The sequence below is a fragment of the Oenanthe melanoleuca genome, chromosome 1, assembly GCF_029582105.1.
Source record: "Oenanthe melanoleuca isolate GR-GAL-2019-014 chromosome 1, OMel1.0, whole genome shotgun sequence".
NCBI lineage: Eukaryota > Metazoa > Chordata > Aves > Passeriformes > Muscicapidae > Oenanthe > Oenanthe melanoleuca.
Window position 1 is genome coordinate 55,000,783 of NC_079333.1, and position 23,570 is coordinate 55,024,352.

A 23,570-nucleotide genomic window follows, 5' to 3' on the forward strand; every position below is an offset into this window, starting at 1 on the left:
TCAAGGCTTTTATATGCCACTGCCCTCAGTCAGATTTATTACTCCCCACATAATCTAATATAGAAAGAATTCACCCGATTGGTTAAACTGCAGAGTGAAATGCTGCTATATAAAGCAATATTTTGAGCTTCCAGTTTTGGATGTTCCATGAGCACATTTTGAAGGAAAAGAGAATTTCCATCTACGAGTAAATAAAAAGCTACACTCCAAATATTTTCAGCTCTTTGAGATATTTTTAAACATCTGCATTTCTTATCAGTATTGGCGTGGCTCAAACTGTAGGGAAACACGAGACTGAACCATCCAGGAGTTAAAGGAGGGAGCAACCATTCCTGCTCCTCCTTGCTATCTGCCCAGGGAGTCAGGTAAGAGGTCGAGGTGGTTATAAAGAAAATAAATGGAACACAGAAAAGAAAGCATTTCTGCTAATCTCCCAGCACTTTTCATGTTCCCACAAAAGCCTCCTTGCGCTGGATGACCTCTATCCCACGGGTAATTTAAGGGCTGAAATACGAAAGGCACAAGTGACACAGGTGGGAACCCAAAATACAGAAAAGGGAGGATAATGACGCATAGGAAGATAAAAGGAGAGTGGATGCAATGACACAAGTGACTGAAGTCCAAATGCACTAGAGTGAAGGATGGTATGAAAAAGCATGGAAGCAACACGAGGAAGTGAAAATACAGTAATATTTACTGAACAGGAGCCCTCTGCCTTCCCAGGTCACCTCAGCCACTTGACATGACATCTTAACTTGTCTACACACCCCAAAAGCTTCTAATAACATCTTTAACTAGTGCCTATATTTTAAAAAATTGTATCTTTTCTTGTCTAAACCAGTTCATTAAAGCAACCTTATAACAAAGAAAAATCAGTTATTTATATTCCAGCACCAAGGAATGGCACTTGCCTTTGTTGTCATGAAATGTGCCTCTTCTACACATATTATCTATTTACTTATGCATAAGGTAAGAAAAATGGCTCAGGTGTCCTTTACAAGACACATTTTCCCTATTTTGCAAACAATTTTAATGCCTAATATACAGTGTTTGCCTCTGCAGAAGTCAGCTGAGCTCCTAAGTCTTGTGTAAATTCAATTCACTGATATATTTAATAAATGAAAATGCAATTCCCTTTCCCATACATACCTTCCATGAAGATTTTAACAAAATAAATTACAAAACATTTGACACTGTACTTCTACACAGTAATCTTAAATTAGTAGAACTACCCTATTAAAAGTAATTTTCATGTAGTGGGAAAGGGCATGAGAAAGATTAGATCTGTGAGATTTGCCTTGAACAGGGAGTGAAAACCTGACCGTGAGCATTCAGAAAGTTATTTGTGATTGAATTGCTCTTGCTATCCAAATACACAGCTACCTTGTTCAGGCTCTTATTTAACCATCTCTTCTAAGGTAATTAATACAGCATTTTAGGAGGAGATCTAAATGCTAGGCAGAACTTGGTAACTCCCTTCCTACTGAGCACCAAACCTGTCACCTTTTAGGAAGCAGAATTGATAATTTCCAACTACTTGGAGCAGTTATATACATTATATCAGAAGAGAATGAATGGCTAGTACATACCCAATCTAAATTACATTGAAGAGGGATAAGGGAAGCAGCAACATCCTATAGAAATCCCTAACATCCATCAGGCTTCATGTTAGCAACTCCTATTACTGACTGAAAAAAGTAAAATCTAGCCAGAAAATAGAAAGTAATGAAAAATAAAAGGGAAGCCCAAAAGATGAGGGTTGCAAATGAGAGTAATTGCTTTGCAGAAGCATCTTTTTCTTTCCACTAGCTATAGAGGGAATGTGGATAACAAAGTAGATGACTAACCTTGGTGTCACTGAAATGAAGGGACATGATCCCATCTTAACTACTCCTTCTAGAGATTATAAAAGAGATAATCACATTCACAACACAAAAGCTGCATTTCCCTATATTATCTTATGTTAGCTGTATGTATTGCACAACTTTTATGTAAAACAATTTGGTTTAGTAAAATAGCTTTTTAATTAATTTTTCCTATAGCTTTTCTGAAAATCTATTTTCACCTCAAAAAGCACTATGGTTTTATATTAAGACTCATGGTTAAAAGCATTTCAGGTGACAGATATTATCTATTTTTACTTGCATAATAAAGCAATTTCTTGAAGGCAAAGCATTATAAAAAGTATGAATTCTCTAATGAAAGATGTATTAATATTTGCATTTATGAAGCAATTACTCAAAAAAGCTCTCTTAATAAATGTTGCATGGACATGATATGTGGACTGTGAACTTAAGTGGCAGAAGGCTTATCTGGAAAATTATATTGTTACCAAAAAATAGACTCCCTTTTTCTCAAAGAAAACCTTCCAAAAACCCCATAGTTCAGATTCTTTTTCACTGTTACACTGTTTATTATCTGCAACAAAACAGATGACCTGTTTTGTTTATCACCATTATTACCAGACACCTTTCCAGATACATCTGCTGTACCTCAACTCTGAAGGTTATTAGTTCATTACTTTAATAGAGAAGCCTAGGAGTAACCAGGTAGAGAGAATGTAGTTCATTAGCAGTTCTGAACAGAATATATACTAATTCAGTGTTACAACATGTAAAGTGAATGAAATTAAGGAAAGCAATTTTAGATAATTAAATTTTAAATACTTTATATTCTATTAAGTTGCTTCCAGACTCCATTGGACAAAAGACAGACAGACAGAACCAGCTACAGAGTTAATTATCCCTCTTTCAGATCTTTCTAGTGAAATAGCCTGTTCTCTTGATAAATTGATTCACTGAAGTAATATTGAGGTTTGAAACTAAGAAGTTCATTGAACTACTGAATTATGGCTCCATACAGTTTTTTCTCAGAAAACTTATGTTTCTGGCTTTGATAAATTTGTAGGATGAAAAGATACTAAGTGGGGGAGGGGGGAGGAACAACAAAGTGGAGTGATCATTGAAAATACACCTATTGCAAGGTCATCCATGAGGTTTTACTGCCATCCAGTCCCTGAAACCATTGACACGTTCACTGGGAAAAAATGCTGGGTGCTGCCAAGGTATATTGTTTATTGGCATAGAGACCAAGAACTCAAATGAGTAGTTCCATCAGGTATGCATTCAGCATAAACCAAACATCATTTGCAATGAAATGATGTAACAAATGTAGAAGCTAAAAGAAAAAGCAGCTGTGGAACAGAAGCAAGCACAGCACTCCCAATAACAGATACGGGAGGAGATTCCTAGGGCACTAACTCAAGGTACAGCAGTATAATACTGAGTGCAGAGTGCCACTATTCTTGAATTGTTATTTCCTTTGACACTGTCAAAGGTTGGCTGGCACCCGCGCCTGACAGGTGCAGGAATGCCATGGCCAATGCCAATCCAGCTCTGCTGACTCACTGTGGCAGGTGCTGCCCATCAGTTCCCCCCCATCAGTTCCAGAAAAGGGAAGCTGATCCCTCCGACCATGCCACCCATAGCTGAGAAACAGAGAGGAACCTTAAATGCCTGGCGAATTCCCAGCCAATGTGCTACATCCAAAGGTCATTCTCTGGGGACATCTTATTGAAAACTCATGGACACTTACTGTACATACATTTCTTCTGGTGAAGCACTTCCAATAGAAGGTGTCTGTGGATACATAACCAGGGACATTTAACAAGTCCCACAATAATAAACTACTCAAGCAACTGCAACTTCAAAAAGGACGGCCAGTTTTTACTCTGCCACTTTAATTTGCAAAATCAAAATCGAAGTTCTCTTAAAGGCAACTATGCTCATGCAACAGAAGTGATCTCTTTTTTAATTGCCTTTCTGATTAATTGGTTTCCAAGGCTTTTTTCATTTCCTGCAAGGATAAGAGGGTCATATTCTCTATCATACCCCTGAATTTGCCAAGATAAGGAACTTCCATTTACTTCATTCACTAAAATTCACAAGAAGCTGTTCACAAGAAAAGATTAAAGTTCTGGGGTTTGAATCACTGAGGCAGATCTACAGCAGTCTTTTGCTGGGAGTCTGGGAGCCCAAAACAAAACAGACATCATCCCAACATCCTTTCCAGCAAGAAGTTGTTTGATCTTCCTCTCATGAAACAGTTCAGAAGCCTCATAATGAGGTAAAAAAGACTTCTCTTTATTCCACTCCAAAACCCATGTAAATCTGGCTCTCTCTCCCCTTCCCAAGGGCTTCTATCTTGCCTCCAACTTCTCTCACAAATCATCAGATAAGCCAGGCTTGTGTATGCCCTGACGGGTAAACAGAAAGATTTTCCATGTAATTGCTTTGTAACAGCCTCTCCAGACATGCTGTTTTCTCTTTTGGGGAATGTTGTCTCTCTAGAGGAGGATCCAGGTTGTCCTTTGGGATTCCTGAGTTTGTCATAGGTGCCTCTTCTTCTTCTTGCCTGGGAATGAAAAAGCTTTTGATCTTAGCCTAAACAGTCATGAACTGAGGTTCAGTAGCATAACAGAACCATTAGGCAGCCAGTCTCCACCTCCTTTCTCTCCAGGTAAGCATAGCAAAAGGCACAAAACAACTCTGAACCCTGGAAATAATACTTCATTACAATGTATAATAAACCTAAAAATAGTGAAAATTCAGAATTACTAAGTGAAGCATTTAAAAGTTTCGAATACAAATCTCTCCCAAGCTACCTAAAAAGAGGTAAGGGTAAATCTTTCTGTACACTGGCAATTCTCAGGGCTTTCCTCAAATGAACATGTTCTTCAGAAGCCCTTCCATCTTTTCTATGGCTTCTCTGTTCTCCTGGAATTAACGAAAAACTAAAGGTACCAATTCCCCTTCCTCTCCCCACTCCTCACCAGGAAGCAAGAGGCAGAAAACGGTAAGCAAGCTGTCTTGTATCCTACTTCTCACACTCCCATTCATCTGCTGAAAAAATAGACAGTATTTGTACAGGTAACTATGAATAAATCAATTTAAATACTTATACCATCTGTCATAGTGTTTCTTGCTTCCTAAAGCAATCAGTGATCTGAAAATCTGGTATAAGTTGGCTTTTCTTGGAGGTCCAGAAACTACTTGTAAGAACAGCATACAAAGTATGCTTTGACACTGTTAAGTATCAAAACGGATGCTAAATACCCCAAAGCAGTAAGTCTTATACCTTCATTTTCACAGCAATCAAAATCTCATCTCCTAAGAAATTACTGCTTTTTGGCAGCCCACACATTATCAGGGTATGAATATTAGCTTTGTCCTTGAACTCAGATTTCTGTTTAAGGCAAAATAAAGTTACTTGTTTTATTATCCATCTTCTACTCTGATCATTATAACAGACTGCTTTAAACACTCCCAAATTTTCAAGAGCATTCAGCACCAACAAGTCCCATTTAGGCGTGCAAATGAGTCACTTGGATTTGCTGGATGCTGAGTGTTCTTTTAAGAGCTGACCCAACTATTACTTCTGTACTACTTTACACACTGTTCACTGGATTTAAAGATGACATTGGCATATAGAAAGAGCACTACTCGGGAACAACTTTGATTGTTAGGCACACAGGGAGAACAGTTCTGTTGTGGTACAAAACTGCCTTTCGAAATTATAAACTCTTCCATATATCTCTGAACATAAGTATTTAAATTACATACCTTGTATACATTTCCATACTGAAAATAAAACAAACTTCCTGAGTACCCTTTTTTCAAATACTTCCACGATTCTTCCTTGGTTACAGCAGGTCATAAAACAGACACTTGCTCTTCTCTCTGTACTTCTCGATACCAAAACAGTTGGGAGTGGTCATTATTAAATGACTGAGTATGTAATTATTAAAATCACACAGCTTTTGCTTCTGGGCCTTTCACTAGGAAGGTAAGAATTCACATTCTTCTGAAAACTAAAGGGGAGGCATGGACCTTCCCAGTTGTTGTCATGGATACAGCTGCTGAGAAAAATGTCATTGTACCCCTGCAGATAAATGTATGTGACAACTACTTGGAATATGTGGTGGCAAAGCACAGATGTTAAACATTCTCACATGGTCACCAGGTTCCTCTTGAAATGTACACTAAATTTTAAAACAAATTAAAGAAAAAGAGGGAAAAAAGCTATTTTTAAACATAAAGGTTATAGCATGAAGGAAGGAAAGGCTAAGCAGTTAAAAAAAATGTTGGCACTTTCATAGTTCATGATGTCATGGAGGAAAAAATATTATGGAACAATAGTGTGAGTAAAGGATCAAGTGTCAGCCCAACTTAGAGTTATCTGGATTTTGTCACTGTGTGTTATAACAGTATTGTTAGGTACAATAACCGTATTTCTTAGGTCAATGGACAATTTAAAGCAAAACAAGCAAATAAAAAAGGCAACAAACACACATTGGAAAATTCTGCACCAGGGAAGTTCTGATCCTGATTAGACCATCTCAAAGTGTCAATATTTCTCGTTGGACTAGGGCACTTTGAATCTACTTCTGCTTGAGCTTTACACTAACTCTTTACTGGGGACACAGGTTACAAAAAAAAAAAAAGACAAAGTTGAAAACAGAAGACAGCTCTTCATTGAATTGCAGAGTCCTAGAACAGCTTACATTGGAAGGGACCTTAAAGATTATCTAGGTCCAACCCTCCTGCCATTTTCCACTTCCACTGATCTCAGATTCTGAATGAAGTAAGGTGATTACCAGGATGCTTCTGGAGTGTTGCTGCACATTGCTTAGTGGTACTTCCTTGTACCATGCAGGAAGGAAAAGGCAAATACTGCTCCTACACAGAATACGTTAAGCTTTGGATTCTCCTCTCCTGGTCAAGTGGAAGTACACAATACCCTCTTTCATCCTCATGCAATCTTTCAGTTACTACACTCCTAAATAAGCACAGAGAGAAGGGAAGGCAGGCTACTCCTAGGGCAATCATTACTTTGATTGAGGGAACAAAACACTGAGAGCTGGTTAGGATGCAGGAAGGCAAGTTTGGTTGTGACACAAAGAAAGACAAACAAGACAAAAGGAAGAGTAGAAAACAGGCCTACAAGCAGCATAGAAGAAATCCCTCCAAACTGAGGAGCTAATTCACCACTGTACGAAGACCAAAGAAATAAGGAAGTAGAACTGACCACCCTGTTATAAATCTCTCCTCCTAAGTATTTTGGGACTGGCCTAAACAATACAATGCTGTATTTTGCAGAGATATGTGAGCTATTGCTAAATGAAGCACATTGGAACTGGAAGCAAGATAACTGCTGTAGCATGATGTAATGTCCCAGCTAATTGGCTCTGTTAGGAATAGAGCCCAAGAGGACTGCACTTGATTCAGAAGGCAAGCAGTTCATTTAGGGCTACTGAGGACACCTCACTGCAGTACTGCTCTCCTCCAGAGAGACACCTCCTTGACATTATCAGCTGAAGTGGTAAAGCATGATGCAATAAAAATAATTTTCATCATAATCACCATCACACGTAGAGGCACAGTTTTACTGGAAAAGTAAATTTGAAGTACATACTGTAAAAAGATAGGTGAGAGCATCCACTTACACCCCCAAAAGGCTGGTTGTTTCAAAGTTGGAAGAGAGCTCCTCCTTTTGATGAGCAGGCAGAGCACAGATCCTGCCTGAGCACAGATCCATACACTGCTGCTTTTACCACAGGTCATGACACTCATCCCAGCCAGGAAAATAGCTGTTGATCAGTGTTCTGCCATATCTGACCATAACTGTGGCCCAGCACCCTACCCTAGCGTTCACTGCAAAACAAGCCCTTGGAAGCTATGTAGTTGTTTTATAGAAGAAAAGCCACAAGAATAGAAAACAACTTCAAACAGCTTACTCATGGCAGATCCCACCAGCTTATGACACCTTCCCTGTTTGTGTAGCAAATTGTTAGGGTAATAAATGTTTTAAAATCAAAATATGTTCTTATCCTCAAAACACATATAAAGCTTAGAACATCATCACTCCACTTCTGAAAGATGGAAAGGGGTAGATGGAGTTTCAAGATGAGCAGTCACATTTTACTATTTGGCCCCCAACAGCCGCAATTAGAAATATACTAAATTCGTGGAGGAGACCCACTTGAAGGAAAACAAACAAGGAGTGCCTCAGAAGCTACAGATTGCAAAAAAAGAATGAAAAATTTCAGAGACCAAGCATTGCCCTCAAGGCAATATTGTCTCTTTTAAGATCCACTCACAGAATAAAGTCTGTACTGTAAGCACCTCTCTTCCAGGAGGAAAGCTGCCAAAAAGCCATTACAACATGCAATACAGACATGGAACTGGATATGGATCTGGACATGGAACTCCCACAGGTCATTTTCCTGAGCAAGCTGCCCCATGGTATTTCTAGGTATACATGTGCAGCGGCCAGCAAAATCTACAGGCACTTAAATCCTGCTCCTTATTTGCCCTAAAATTTTGCGGTGTGATCTGTTTACTATGAGCACAGGTTAAGTGCACACTAAGAACTCTGCCCAAAGCATTAAAAGCACACCTTTCACTCTTACTTACTCCACACATACTCATTTCTATGCCTGGTTCTCTGTGTGAAGCAGGAGCTTACACATGAGTGATTTAAGTACTACATCCTTCCTTGCACTGAACACCCTCTCCTTCACTAAGCTTCTGTTGGCTGTGGTGACACATGAACACACCCTTAGAAGTTGAAAGTACAGTCCTGTTCATTGGCAACATTATGCCCAAACAAAAGACTTAGAGGTCATCGAGACAGACAGTCAAGTTAAGTATTCACTGGGATGTGTACTTCCAGGACTCCAAGACATTGCCCCAAAAAATCTGAAATTACTTTCTTGTTTGCAAACAATCCTCTGCCTCTGCTTTGATCTACCTTTAAAAGGAAGCTGCTCCACGCATTGAATTCAATTTCAACTGCACTGATGAAATGTGCAGAGTGCCCTTTGCATCCTGCACTCTTTTACATGGAAGCTTTTAGGAACGTTAAGCATATCTATCCCCATTGTTCAAATCCCAGGATGCTGACATTTCAAATCAAACTCTCCCCTATGAAGCGTGTGAAAATAACAAAGATAACCTCCCACCAATCCTCAGGCAGCTGCTAGCCTATATGCAATGAACCCAGCACAGGTTGCCAAGAGACTGCAATGATGAGCAGCATTTATTCCTGAATACTCTCAAATGAGCTTTCACTATATATTAATTCTGAGCAATAAAACATGCAAGACCACATTCTTGTTTCAGTTTAGAATTCATTTTATTGCTGATACATAAAAGGACATAATTTTTTTAATTGATTAAGAACATCATAGCATGTCTGTTAAAACTGAGAATAAGCAATTTTCAGATAGCATGTATAGAAATTGCCCCTGTAAGCTGCATTCCCTAGAGTAAAAATAAAGTGCAGATTCAACGAAACTTAGGAGGCTCTAAAGAACTGAAAAATTAAGTCTGTTATAAGATACTGCTATTGATTATCAACCTTTCCATGTAAGAATAAGGCAATTAAATAAGAAAAAAATAAAATATATAAAAAAGAAAAAAAAATAAAAATAAGAATTTAGCAATTAAAACAAAAGCCACCATTAAACCATAGATGTCAGAACCTTTTTCCTTATTTGCAACTATCAATATGAATAATAATTTTATACACTGAGTACTACCAAAATAATAAAAGTTCTTTTAGATGTGTTTCTAATACAACATTGCATACATTCTTAGGCCATAACCATTGATCAAAGTTTTCAAACAAAATTCAGTGCTACCAACTACTATTTTTTTCTGTGGATACTGCATATTTTTGTCATATAGCTTGCTATAAATTTCTTTTTGTTTAAATTACACTACATATCTCTCCAATGAGAGAAAATCACAGAAGAAGTGCTTTGCAGTACATGACAAAATTCTGCACACACCAAGAATCAGAAGTTTAGTATTGCTTAACTCCTTGGGGAGAAGAGCTGGGATCAGTATTTCTTCATCATCATATGCTGTGGTAAAACTGACGAGTGGTGTTAGCAACAACCGACAAAGTTTATGTGGTTGAAGGTCAAATAAAATGAAAGATGAAGCTTGGGCTCAAACAAAAGACATAGTCTATCAACTAAACTGCACAGCTTGAAAACTTGATAATCATGTCCATGATAAACAACTTACCAGAGGGCAAGCATTAAAAGTATAACCAAAACATAAATGGCCAAGAAGCCAAGAAGTCTACATTTTATGAAGTCCCAGTGCAACACATTTTGTTGCTGCATTTATTTGGGTCTTTTTCTATACCGTACTCATGACTTCCGAGTCATCTGTCACCACCTCCAAGAGGTGAATATCCACTTTTATCACCAGACCCAATGGTGTTGGAAGAATGGTGAAAATGGTGTAGCACTATCCAGGCATCCTCAACTGCATCTTGATGAACTGCACCTTTGTCAAATCCTAGGTTATCAAATGTGATACAGAATGACACCAGAAACAAACAAATAAACAAAATTTTAAAAATAAAAGTGGGCAATTATTTAAATTCTTGCAATTTCCTTTTACAGCATGTCCCAGCTTCCCCGAGCCCCTCTTCAAAATCTAGCTTTCAAGTATTAACTAAATCAGCATACATACAGTCTCACAGCAAATAAATCACAGACATAGAAGGGAGACTTTTCAAATAAAAAAAAAAAAGCAATCAGGACAGGTAGATTTAATTTAGAGACAGGAGAAAGACTTTAGACCTTGGTAAGGCGTGACATAATTCCATGCCATTGATCTGCAATCTTATAGCTGTATCTGTAATGCAAACAACAAGTTATTTAGAACACTCCTAATTAGGTGTTATAAGTGTACACTGACACATTACTGAATCTATAAATAGACAGCAAACACATCATTTCACTCCTGCCCCATGTTATGAAGTATGGGAGGGGAGAAGAAAGGCACTTTCTTTTTTTAAGACCTTTCCTAAAGTTTTTGGATTTTTGCGGGGAGAGGGGTGTTTGTTGGTTGGTTTGGGGTTTTTTGCTCCTGAAGGTACTTAATCGGGCCTTTAAAATACTGACAAATCTTCCTCAGCAGACACAGGTTATACTCAACAGCTGTGTAAAAGGAAGAGAGAATACCTAATTTGTAATAAATCAGGAACAGTCTATCAATCTGTAAGATATTCAGAGAGACATGGCTCTGGGCAACTAAATAGCACCTTGAAAATGTCCCTGCCCTGAGCATGGGGATGGGACAGACAACCTGCCAAAGTGTATTCCAACCCAGATTACTATTACGATCCTGTAACAACATTCACAAATATTTTTTTCTATAAAAAGTCCCTCTCTATAACCTCTTACACCTACACACAGTAATTTAAACTACAAATCAGCTACAAATAACCTTGGGGTATATTTCAAAGAAAAGGTATAATCATCTGTAATAAAATTCAGCAAAAGCTCATATGCCTCTTGCCCTGGCTATGACTTATTTTTATTTATTTTTACTCAAATAGAAAAATATAAGATTTCCCTGTCATTTCCAACACCACACTGTGAGACAACTTCTCAGGGACACAGATTTATCAAAATCTCAAAGGTAATATGAAATATGAGCCCTTTGTAAAACTGTTGGCAGCAAATCCCTGACTGATGAAGGAATAGAACCTACGTTGTTAAGTCCTTTTATCTCCTCCTCAATGGTGCACACAGCAACCATATGAAAATTTTTAAAATTTTCTTTTTTTTACCCTAAACAGTGTAAGCAAAAGACACATAAAATAATAATTTGCATGCACACAAACACATGCATAGAACTACTGGGCTCTAAATACTGTTCTCTGTGCAAGAAGTATGATCACCTGAAGCACACATATGATCACAACTGTGGAAAAATGCAAAGCTTAAGGAAACTGGAATAAAAATTATGTATAAAGAAAAAAAAAAAAGCCATTCACTGCAGTTGCATTTACCTGGCAACAGCAGGTAACATGAGATAATACACAAAAGTACTGACGGATCATTAAACATACAGCTTGACATTGCCAGCACATTTAATAGCTTGCTTTTGACAGGAGCTCGTCACAAGTTCTGCACTTACTAGTATCTTCAGTTCCTTTGAAAAGCTGAAGAAGAAGCAGAACAGTCTTGCAATGCAGCATCAGCATCATAGATAGAAACCTGACAACCCTCTGAAACCTGAAGGATTTTTTAATGCCTTTTATAGAACTACAAAGTTGGGCAAGGAAAAACTTGTCATCTAGTAGACAGGATACACACACAGACCCTAACTCATGCAATGTGCCTTTAAATTTCTGAAAGATTATTTGCCAGTGGATAGGGGATGGTTGGAGACCACCAGCCTAAGCAGCAAACCATCTCAGGTATAAATTTTATCTTACCTGCACATAGTTTTGAGGCATATTTTGGTCAATGCTCTCTCTACAAAATGTTAACCAGTGGACTTGTACAGGCAAAAGTCCTTTCTTTGCTTCCAGAAGCACCACAGAATCATGATTATCAGCCCAACATCCATCCGTAATCAAATTTTTAAAAAACAAACAACAAAAAAACCAACCAAACAAACAATTCAATATGCAGTCTACTGTGCCACATGAAGAGGTTTTCCTAAATTCTGGTTCTGAAAGTTATTCCTGGTTTTGTCTGTAATGAGAAGCTGTGCAAATGGGGAAAGTATTTTTTACTTCCTTGAAAGTTCAGATTTAATCAGAAACATTGGTTCTTCATTTCACACCCAAGTAAATCACACTAGCTCCCCATTACAGATCTCCATCACCTCTGCATTCATCCTACCAGAATCCACATATTATAAATGTATCATTTTATACAATTAAAAAAAAAAAAATACTGTTTACACCACGAACAACACCATATTTTTTTCAGATCCTTGACTCACAAACCCCCTTTTACCCTCTGTGCTCTCTTTTATTCGCTTTAATAGATCTCTGAGACTGAGGCCAATCAATGTATGTCTAGAGAGTAACCCATGTGAAGCTCCCTGACGCTTCAGGCAAAAAATGACAATAGCTGGAAAAACAGCAAAAAGGGCACATTAATTTTCAAGTCAATAGCTCCACAGTGAACCATCTGCTCCCAGGATTGATCAGTACCACTGAAGGAGGGGGCAGTGAAGGGTGAAACTATTAAAAGAAGCAAACTCATATCTGCACCCTCTCTAAGACTCCATGCCCAACAAACTTCACGGTCTTTGGCAGTTACTGTCTTTATGGGAAATATTGGGAGAAATCTTGCAGAGGCATAGACTAAAAGGAAAAGGGATGTCACTCCTCCTCTGTTCAAATTCCTGAAGAAACTGTGACAGCAGCAGGCAGGAAAGGAGGATGTCTCTATGGGAGCATTAAAACAAACACAGAAGTATGTGCCCATCCTCACGGGCAACAGAGAGTGTGCATAAGGAGGAAAGAAGTCTCTGCCTGACAGGCATCTGGGCCTGCTGGAGAGCCACGCTGATCCTTTCCAACATCCTCAGCTGAACCAGAGCAAGCCACCCTTTCTGCAAGCAGAGAAGCCACTGACCTTCCTCTCACTCCAGAGGATCCCAGCAGCAGCAAGGCCTACCAGCAGTCAAACTGAAGCCGTTCAAACTCAGTTACTAAATTTAAGCAACCACACAACAGGACATAACTGACCAGAGCAGCATGACAGTCCTTTAGAACCACTTAAATCTCTGCAGGCATGAAAAACCTCAGCAGATCTTCCCAGCACGGAACTATGCCAGAAGTGCAAAATGACACTGAGGGCACAGCCGGTTCTCCTCGGCGAGCACATCTAGGAAGACCCTGGCAAGCTCTGGGCACACATCCTCCTGCTGGCTGCCCGCAGAGGGGCTCCTGCTGCTTCCCATCCGGAAAATATATAGGGAGACTTGCCACCCACAAGCTACTACTCAGTTTCAAAACCCTATTCAGGTTGCTAAGTGACAATAAAGTAGTGCAATCTCACACAATTTGCAAACCCCAAGCGCTTAAAGGCAAGGAATGAATTGTCCAGATCATCGTAAATCTCATGCTGCCCATCTAATAAACAAATAAATTATCATCAAATGTAAAAGCTTGCTGAATTCATTACAATAATGCTAGCTCTCCCAAGAGTACAAGCTCAGGTTTTGTTAATGTGCTTTCAGTATCTAAGTGGTGAAATATTCCTAAAGAGGGATATTATTCAAACAAAAAACTTAGCTAGAAAAATAATTTTTTTGCTCTTTCTTCATAATTCTGCAATATATCATGATAATTCCTACACGGTAAGATTTTTACATCTATTATCTGACTTTATATACAAAATTTTTATGACCCACATCTGATGAGCACTTAAGCACCAGCTTAACTTTAAGAAGTAATTAGTCACATAAAAGTGTACAGGATGACTGAAGTGTTTCAGTACATGCACAAATGGTGTACTAGAATAAATCTCTTAATTAATTTTAAATAGCATCTAATGTAGTGATCTTATTTTTAGCATATCAATAATATTTATTTTGGGTCAGCATTAAGCTTGTTTGCTGTGATAAATGCAATGCTTACATTAAGAAAGAATGAGGCTTCTTTTCAGTATGATATGGAGAATATAATTTATGGATGCCCCCAAGCCAGGCTTTTTTTTTCCCTGACATTGCTAGTAAATTGAGTGTCATGGCTTGAACTTAGTATTACACAGCTATGGTAACTGCACGTATTTAGTAGCCTGCTCTTAGGTTTTTAAAAGAAGATTACGGAAAATGCAACTGATTTTTTCAAGGCCAGAGGGGAAAGGATAAAACAGCAATGTAAAAAGGTGACAAATACAAAGGTGAAAGAAAGAGTTCACATCCCAAAGAATCAGACTGAAAAAACACCAAACAAAACTAGTCATGCTGTCAACAACTTTAAGAAGTTGTTGACATAATTTCTCCCTACTTTACAAATAATAATAAAAAAATCTCAAAAATTTAATGCCCAATGAAAACAAAATACTGGTCTTGTGGTTCCTTTAAAAGTAAGCTACTGAAGTATTCTTACAAGACATCAAACTATGTCTTAATTATCCCTGTCAGAGGAAAACAACCAAAACAGCATGACTACAGAGCATTTTTTTATATCCACAGCTCCATATTCTGAGCATCAATGAATCCACACATTACCTTCTTGCTTTGCTAAGATTTTGAGGTCTACAAACTATGTATGCTCTTCTATAGAGCCCTTACCAGAAGCATGGCTGGTCAGAGTTCAAAGAAAATGAGAGGAACATATTAAAAAAAAAATATATACATATATATATATATATATATATATATATATATATATACACACACAGCCTTTTGGAGTGTTCCAGAGCAAGAACACTGGTCTAAACTGCCTTTTATTGTCTTCAGCTAGTCAAGAATTTCAAGACTTCCCTCCACAAAAAGGCTTTCTGATAGCCAGACAGACTGTTCTCTTAATCACTACTTCAAATACAAAACCACTAATTCTAGGTATTCTGCTTTAGATATCCAAATTAATTTGGCTAGTCCAGCTAGTCATCCAGTAGTCATACAGCAGTCATACAAGAGTCTTGCATCCTGCATTCTGACGTAACTGCTGGAAACAATTCAAAATGTTTGCAAAATGATCTATATAGCCTTACATGGATAAAGACCCAGCTATAGAATAGTCCTTTCTTGAGCTCTGGCATGGCTGTTATGTGTCTCTGGGACTCTGCACATGAAGTTCACAAGATAAGGCATCTCGGAAAGGGATTCCCAGTCATCATTTGTTCTTGAATAGGTCTCTTCTTTTGCTTCTTAAAAAATAGAAATTCTCCTTAAAGTACAAAATAAACTCAAAGTGTTTCACCCAATCTTTTTCATAGAAAAGTACTCTCCAGCTCCTTGGAACAAAACATTAAATAATCAAAATCTTGTATTAAAGATGAAAGTGTGATTATCTTTTTTCCACCTTCACAGCTCACCCAGCTGGCTGCAGTGGGGGGGAGGAAAGGGTAATTCATGTTATCTCACAGTATAAAACAGCATTAATACTTTAAAGATTCCAGGAAGGGGGAGTGGGGGGGGGAACGGGCCAGGGACCACAAAAAAACCCCACAGAAACAAACACCAAAAAAACCCTCAAACGTAATATTCTTTGAAGAATGTTGCAAATACCTACTGAAAAATGTTACAAGCTCCTCCTTTCTGGTACTTAGCTAGCAATTTCAGCTTTGCCAATACATGCATCACTAAAATGCCTTAGCAGATTTCATTTCAGTTTTATACAAACATGTGTCAGAATTTGGAGTGGTAATGACCACTGTGCCTTAAATAGTGTAACTCTTTCCATTCTAACCCTGCTTACTTCTACATAGTGTGTCCAGTCATTTTTAACTTCCCCAAACTATCATGACTTTGCCTGAAATTTTCCTTTAATAGACTCTATTTTGAAAGCTGATGTAGATACATGGCAACTATGAGAAGCAATAAATATTGCACACCACTTAATGCTAAAAACTGGTTTGCTTTGTCCAGACATACTCTAGAACAGAATAATATATATCCATATCAAAATAAACATATTGCGCTTACATGTGCATGTTGCAGGTGTCAGAAATACACATTAATGAATATTTCACTTTAAAAATAGGTTAAAGTCCCTGGGGTGAGGTGAGAGAAACAAATTTGCCAGATTTTACAACAGTTGTGAGGGGAAAAAAAAGTTGTTGAGATATTTTTGAGATATTTTACTAAGGATGGATATACAGTACATCAATTTAATTGCAGAAATAAAATTATGGAAAATATGAATACTGAAAACAGATATCCTGCAGCACCCTTCAGTCTGTTCTGTGAACACTACCAGGTGTCAAGAACTTGAGGAAGATTGCTGTGCACTTCCTCACTAGTGACACTATTCATATTACTGCAGTTGCAGAATACATTAAAATTACCACACATTTTGAAGCTGTGCAGTCACAAAATCCTAATGTATATAAAGGATCTCCACTGGGGTAAACTTTACTACCATGGCATTTTCCTGAGAACTTCTGGTACATAAAAAAATCATGTTTCCTTAACCAGAAAGGAATGAACCACTACTTAGCTGAGTAAATTTGGAACCATTAAAACAAGGAAAAGCAGATTACATTGCAAAGAATTATGCTTATGCATTTGAACACTGGTATCACTCACATCACTCTACATTTAGGTGAATTAACAAGCTATGGTAAACTGAGAGAAATGTATACCAGAAACAAACAGGAAGTGACTGCTGGGACTTGGCACTGTCAAATGTCACCATATGGAAAAGGTTAGAAACTTTTTGAAGGCTCAGTTCCTAAATGGCTGGTGTTAAGGCAAATAAAACCACAGTGGGGAATTCAATTAATTTACTTTTATTACTCCATTATGATTTAATATCTCCAAAAATACATATACTCAGATATTTATACTAAAATACAATACTCAGATAGGAAAATTCAAGTAAAACTCTTGCCATTTAACTAAACAACACTATATTATCTCCACTAATTATAACATAGTCATGCTTCTGAACATCTCCCATGTTACAGCAATTTCATTACTAACAGAAACCACTGGGGATGAAGGAGAGGAAGAAAGCTTTGTCCCACATACCTTACAAGTGTATTTATCTTACTCAATACACCACATTTTCTTGCATTTCCTAAATTATACTTTCTGGTTTGGAATGTCTGCTGCATGCAGAAATAAACACAGGCCAGATACTCAATGCAGATTTGAGAGCAAAACATATCCAACAGACCTTTTGCATTAACTGGACATGGACCCATTAAAATAGGAAGCAAAGTCAGTGATAAAAGTGCTACTCTTCATATCCAGTTTTTTGCAGAGTACTCAAGACAAGAGTGGGAACTGTAACTGTGTTCATCTGACAACTATACTTCCAAGTATCCAGAGATTGTTTTGTTTATTAATCTTGTGCTGATCCTAAAGGTAAGAAGAATTCTAAGAGAAAAAGTGTGAGCTCTAATCTGAACACTCCCTTCTCGACACGTTCCTGCTATAAAGAACTGAAGCAAGGCCATCTTTCTAAGGAATGTGCTTTGCACTACAGCAATTAACTTTAAAGTAACTAGAAGCCAGCTGATGACAGGCAGTTTTCAGGCTGTAGCCCCAAGAACTGAAGTCATCTGTTTAACGAAGGCACTAACTCTGCCTGTCTTAACCAGCATCTTTACAAATGAAGAAGCCAAATTTAACACACACATGGAGAACTTTCCATTACTTCAATCTCCAATATAACCCTGTTTGTAACCCAGTATCATCATATATACTACTTCAAAACTGTCTGACTACAGTTTCCAAAGTTCTCATAAAACCAAAATGCATATTCTTAATTTTTTTTTTTTTTTTTTTTTTTTTTTTTACTGAGACACATTTTATGTTCTAAAATTCAGGTCTCCCAAAATGAGGGGGAAAGATGACTAGACATTACAAAACCAACAGTTGTTTCCATTAGGAATTTTGGCTCAAAAGTGCTCAAACTTCACAGGGTACCTGTCACCTATTTATTCACTAGCATTTCCTCCACAGAACACATACAAACTCCAGAGATGCAAAAGCTTCCAGGATGATGCTTAAAGATGCTGGCTTTAATCTCACAGAAGTCCTAATCAGTTTTGGTCTTTATTTCCCTAAAGGCACCTACTGTTACAGTGTCACTCTACAGCCAGGTGTGGGGCTTTAGCAAACAGTTCCTAGTGACAAACAGCATGTTGGCCTAAAGAACAGTCCTTTAGTCCTTTACACCACTACGTGTTCCCCCCTCCTCGGGTTAGACAGACACTAGCACATGTTGATCTTCAAGTTTTCTGTTTGGGGTAGTTAACAAGTGGCTGCATTTTGACACAGATATGCCTTTAAAGTATTCTAAAAATGTAAAAATGCATAAACTAAAACTACACCCATAACAGGAGTTTCAATGATGTCCAGCAGCATCTCCAATCTCTTTCTCTTAATGACCGACTGTAAAAGCAGTTCCACTGAAATCAAGTAAATAGTTTGCCAAGGAAGTTGCTATCCAACGTGGGTAAGCTAAGGCAAAACTGGACAACAGTCTTCCATATAGAACTGTGTACCAATCATTAGCATATCACAAACAAGCAATAAACTTTGGTGTAATTACATCTGCCAATACAGCACTCTTGTTTTTCATCTTCTCATTCTCTTATTCACTCCCTGTCCTCAGCTAAACAATTAATTGCTTTTATTTAGGAAGAAAAGAGCAAACAGTAAAAACTCCCTTTGAGAACTACAGATGTTAGAAGTTTTTAGGCTTCTGTTTGTGCTAGTGAAAGGGGTTTGTTCTCGTACATATATTTCCTAAATCTTGTTATACACACATTAAAAAAATCCACTCCTGAGTGATTCTGTCTGCAAAGTATCACCATATGGTAGCTTTCACAAATGATCAACTGTACCAAAACATCTAAAAATAACATCTTCCTTAAGTAAAATAAAAACAATTACAGCAGAGACTTTTGGGTATAGTTCTGATCTAAGAAATCAATACCACGCCACTGAAATGCTTCAAGTAAGTAAATAAGCAACCTCTGGAGAAAAATAGCAGAGTCCTAAATGGCCCACAAGCATCAATGATAAATGTAATATACATGCTTTTGGTTCTTTCAAGAGTCTATTCTTAGATGTAAGACAAACCCAATCCATTTAATTAAAACCTTAGCTTACAAACACATCCACCAAGTAAGTGAAGCTTAACAAATCTAATTTGAATGAAAGGGACTAGCTGGGTAAAAGAGCAGCTCACTGATGTTCCTTGCTCTAGTGGTTTCATGTAACCACTGATCACCAACTACTACAACAGCAAACATACAACACCCTTAAACTAAATGGGAGTTGTCTGTCTAAATATAGCTACTTTTAAATAATGCATTGTGAGTTATAAAATAAAGTGCTACTGAATTATTTAACAGGGGTCTCATCTTTAACAATGATCTGTCACTTTAAATTAAATTGAAAGAAAGATGTTTATATTTGGAGTTGCATATTATTGTAAATTGCAGCCAGCAAAGCAACATTTTAACTCCAATTATGTCAGCAGTCAGTTTTTCCTATATATATCTGATTCACAGAAATAGAACTGGGACTCAAGCTAAGATAAGCAAAAGCAAGACTTGCAGAGCTGTCTTAGATCTTCAGGCGATCCCAGCTTAGCATTCATGTACAGCCTTCAGATACAGAATATCCCACCCATCTGTAACAGTTGGCAAGAATTGGCTGGGATCTCAATCTCACAAACCTGTGTCAGTAACATTCATAATAGGCATGTTTGCCTAATGCAAGTATCAACCTCTATGAAAGCAAATACTCAAATGCACTTAATACCACTACAGCTAATAAAAGCATCATGTTCTTTTAAAACATTCTGAAGACTGTCACACAGAAGGGTGTTAAAGTTGAAAGTTTGTGTAGAACTACGTTTCCAACACAATGCAACAGTTGTGTATTATTTACGATAGTAACCTTTCAGCCAGACCTAACATCTGCAAAGGCAGAATTAACATTTAGCAACAAAATGGAATGACACATCTTGTTTAGGAGGTTTCAGGAAAAAATGTTTTCCATCTCACACAACGGAGTAACATTACTGTTTAACAACCATGCTTTCTGTTTAAAGGTGGCTGCCTTTTGCACGTAGTGCATGGAGCAAAAGCCCAAGGGAAGAACAGCACCAACCAGACAGGACCTCACAAACTACTAACTTTAATGGGTGCTCTGTAGAGGAAACAACACCACATGACCTATTGTGTAGAAATCAAACCCTAAGTGTGATCGGTCCAGGCCTGCATGGAATCACTTTGTCCCTCAAAACAGACACTTCCCAGAAAAACCCTCATCTTCATGTCACTGTATCAATAAGCTCTCCCCAATGGGGTTTTGTGCACACCTCATCACGGACCACGCTTTGCAGAAAGTCATGGGGATCCTTCTATACAGCAAGTAAGTCTGCTTCATTATTTTTATGCTTTCAAATGTCTGCTTGTTGATATTACTGGGGGAAAAAAAAATTAAATAAATATACCATCCATAAAAAAAAGTGAATTCCACTGGGACAACTTTGGCAGTCCGAGACAGCCAAAAAACTGCATTAACCTAAAATTTTGACAGCTGCTTTACGCATCCAGTGTCAAGAGCAGGATGTATAGAAGTTTACTTCTCTTTTCGCGAAGTGCCTTTCAAAGTGGAAGCCGCCTTTCCCTCCTTGGCGGCACTCTCGCTCCCGAAGGGGAGCCCGACGTGCCACCGCGGGCTCGGTGCACGGCAGGCACCGGGGGCGAGCTAAAAAGGGTGGGTGGCGGGTACGGAAAGTGGTGAGGAAGGGCTCGCTGAGCCAGCCCACCCGCGCCGCGGGGTGGCAGGGCGGGATCCCCGCGGCAGCGGTGCCCGCCGCCGAGGAAGAGGAGCCGGAGGGAAGGAGGGAGGGAGGGAAGGAGGGAGGCAGCCCGCCGCTTCCCCCACACCCAGGACGCCCGGCAGGGCAGGGCGGCTGCCGGGGCAGGCAGCTTCCCCTCCGGCCAAGCGGAGCCCCGCCGCCCCGGGGGGCTCTTCCTGCCAGCCGGGGACAGATGTGGACGCAACAGCTGGACGGGGAGGAGGGGAGAGGAAAGGAAGGAAGAGGCACGGCTGTCTCACCACCACCCCCCCCGCCGTCGCTCCCGGGGATGCGGGTGGGATGCAGCCGCCGTCCCCGGCTCCGGGCTAGCCCCGCTTCGGGATGGGGATGGGGAAACCGCCCGTGAAGGCGGCGGGGCTGGCCGGCTCCTGCCCCCCTTACCTTGCTGCGGATCTGGCCCGAGGTGGACACTTTCCGGATGAGTTTCTGGGGGCCCTCGTGCTCCCCTTCGCTGTCCGACGACTCGTCCGCCGGCCCCGCCGCCGCCGCCGGGGGTTGGGGCTGGGGCTGCAGCGGGATCCCGGCGCCGCTCATCCCCGACTCGGCCCCGGCCATCTTCCCGGACTCCTACCGAGAGAAAGCACACGAGCCCGGCTCAGCCAGGGCAGCCGCTGCCGCTCCCCTCCCCGGGGAGGAGGAGGAGGAGGCGGCGCGGGAGGGTGGGGAAAGAGGCGGCGCGGGGGGGCGGGGACGGGGGCGGTGGCGGCCGGGGCTCTGGGGAGCGGAGCGGATCGGGGCCGCCCGCCCGCCGGCCGCCATCTTCCGCCGCCCCCTCCCACACGCAGGGGCCGCGGGCCGCGCCGGCCGCCTCTGCCCGCTGCCAGGGCCCGGGGCACGGCCCCAGCCGGCGGGCGGAGCCGGGCGGACGGGCACGGCCCCCCGCTCCCCTGCCCGCGGGGAGCGGCCCGGGCCGGCCGCCGGCTGCAGAGGGCGCCGGTGGCGGAGCCTGCCGGGCCGCCCCCGGCGGGAGGGTGCCTGCCCCACAGGTGAGCGCCGGGGCGAGTCCTAGGGCGGCGGAACGAGCGGTGGAGAGCAGGGAGAACGCCCGGCGCTCCCGCACCTGCCAGGGCTTCCTCGGACGTCCCGGCTTGGCCGGGAGGTGGGACCCAGAACCGGAGCGAGCACCGCCCGCCCCACCGGGCTCCCCGTGCCCCCCGGTGAGCCTCGGAGGGCGGCGAAACCGGGCGGTGCCGGGCCCCGTCCCGGCCGCGGCTGTGCCGCTCTCCCCTGGGAGCGCAGGATGTCTCTCCGGCACTTGGACGGACCGCATCTGATGCGATGGGCTCCGTATCTGTCAGCCCCGTGGTAACTATCTGTCAGCGCCAAAGCCTGGGACGGTTTTAGTAAATGCATCTATTGCTTTCCAGTGATTTCCTCCTAATAGCCTAATTTTCTTGTTGTTCTATTCATTTTTGTCTTTGTGAAAGAGCAGCCCTTACTTCTGGGGAAAGAAAGGGTCAGTTTTCCTTTTTCATCTCATATCTGGCAGCTCGCACAATCTCGAAATGTCACCACATGTTCTGAATTGTGGGACTTCAAAATTATTGTGGCTTGTATTTAGCCAGTGTTCAAAATAAGTGTTTAAATCACAGCAATACTAAGTAAAACACACAACTCCTAGCTGCATGGACCGGATTAAACATAAGAAAGCAATCAATACTTGTGGCTTCTATATTCCCACAATTCTATTTATATTTCCAGAAAGGGAACTGACATCTCTTAACATGCTAATATAATGCCGCAGTACCTAAATACAAAGCATTTAATGAGGAAGAGTAAACAACTGTACAACCTATCCTGCACTGCAGACTCCTTGTCACAGTCTGAATTTCAAATATTCCAGAGTTTTTATAGTCCAGCCCATTTCTTTTGTGGGGGTTTTTATTTCTAGTAGTGTAGGAGAAAGCAAATATTTCTATGAAGCCTTGGAGTTCTTGTGGCTTAGTTCTGTGTTACTGCACCAGATACTTCAAATACAATTCTACTACCCACCTTCACATAGGACCACTTGTGGAGGTTATATATTTTTTTAAATATCAAAAGTAACATTTTAAAAATCAAAATATCTATTAAGTTATATTTTAAATTAATTTTTATGAAATTACCTACATGATCTATTAAAATATTAATAAGGCCTAAATCCTATCATTAATACCACATCTCAAAATGATTGTGAAACAAAGGACTAATTCTGTAGTATCTCACTCTTCATCTGAGAG

At 40.2% G+C, this 23,570-nt stretch overlaps 1 protein-coding gene across 1 annotated transcript in view; it reads right to left on the reverse strand.

Annotated features, from left to right (window-relative positions):
- Positions 1-23,570, reverse strand: part of DGKH (diacylglycerol kinase eta) — a 159,628-nt gene that overhangs the window by 131,248 nt on the left and 4,810 nt on the right. The window contains exon 2 of the mRNA XM_056495967.1: positions 21,733-21,918. Coding sequence (XP_056351942.1) covers positions 21,733-21,918 — 186 coding nt within the window. The remainder of the gene's footprint in view (positions 1-21,732; positions 21,919-23,570) is intronic.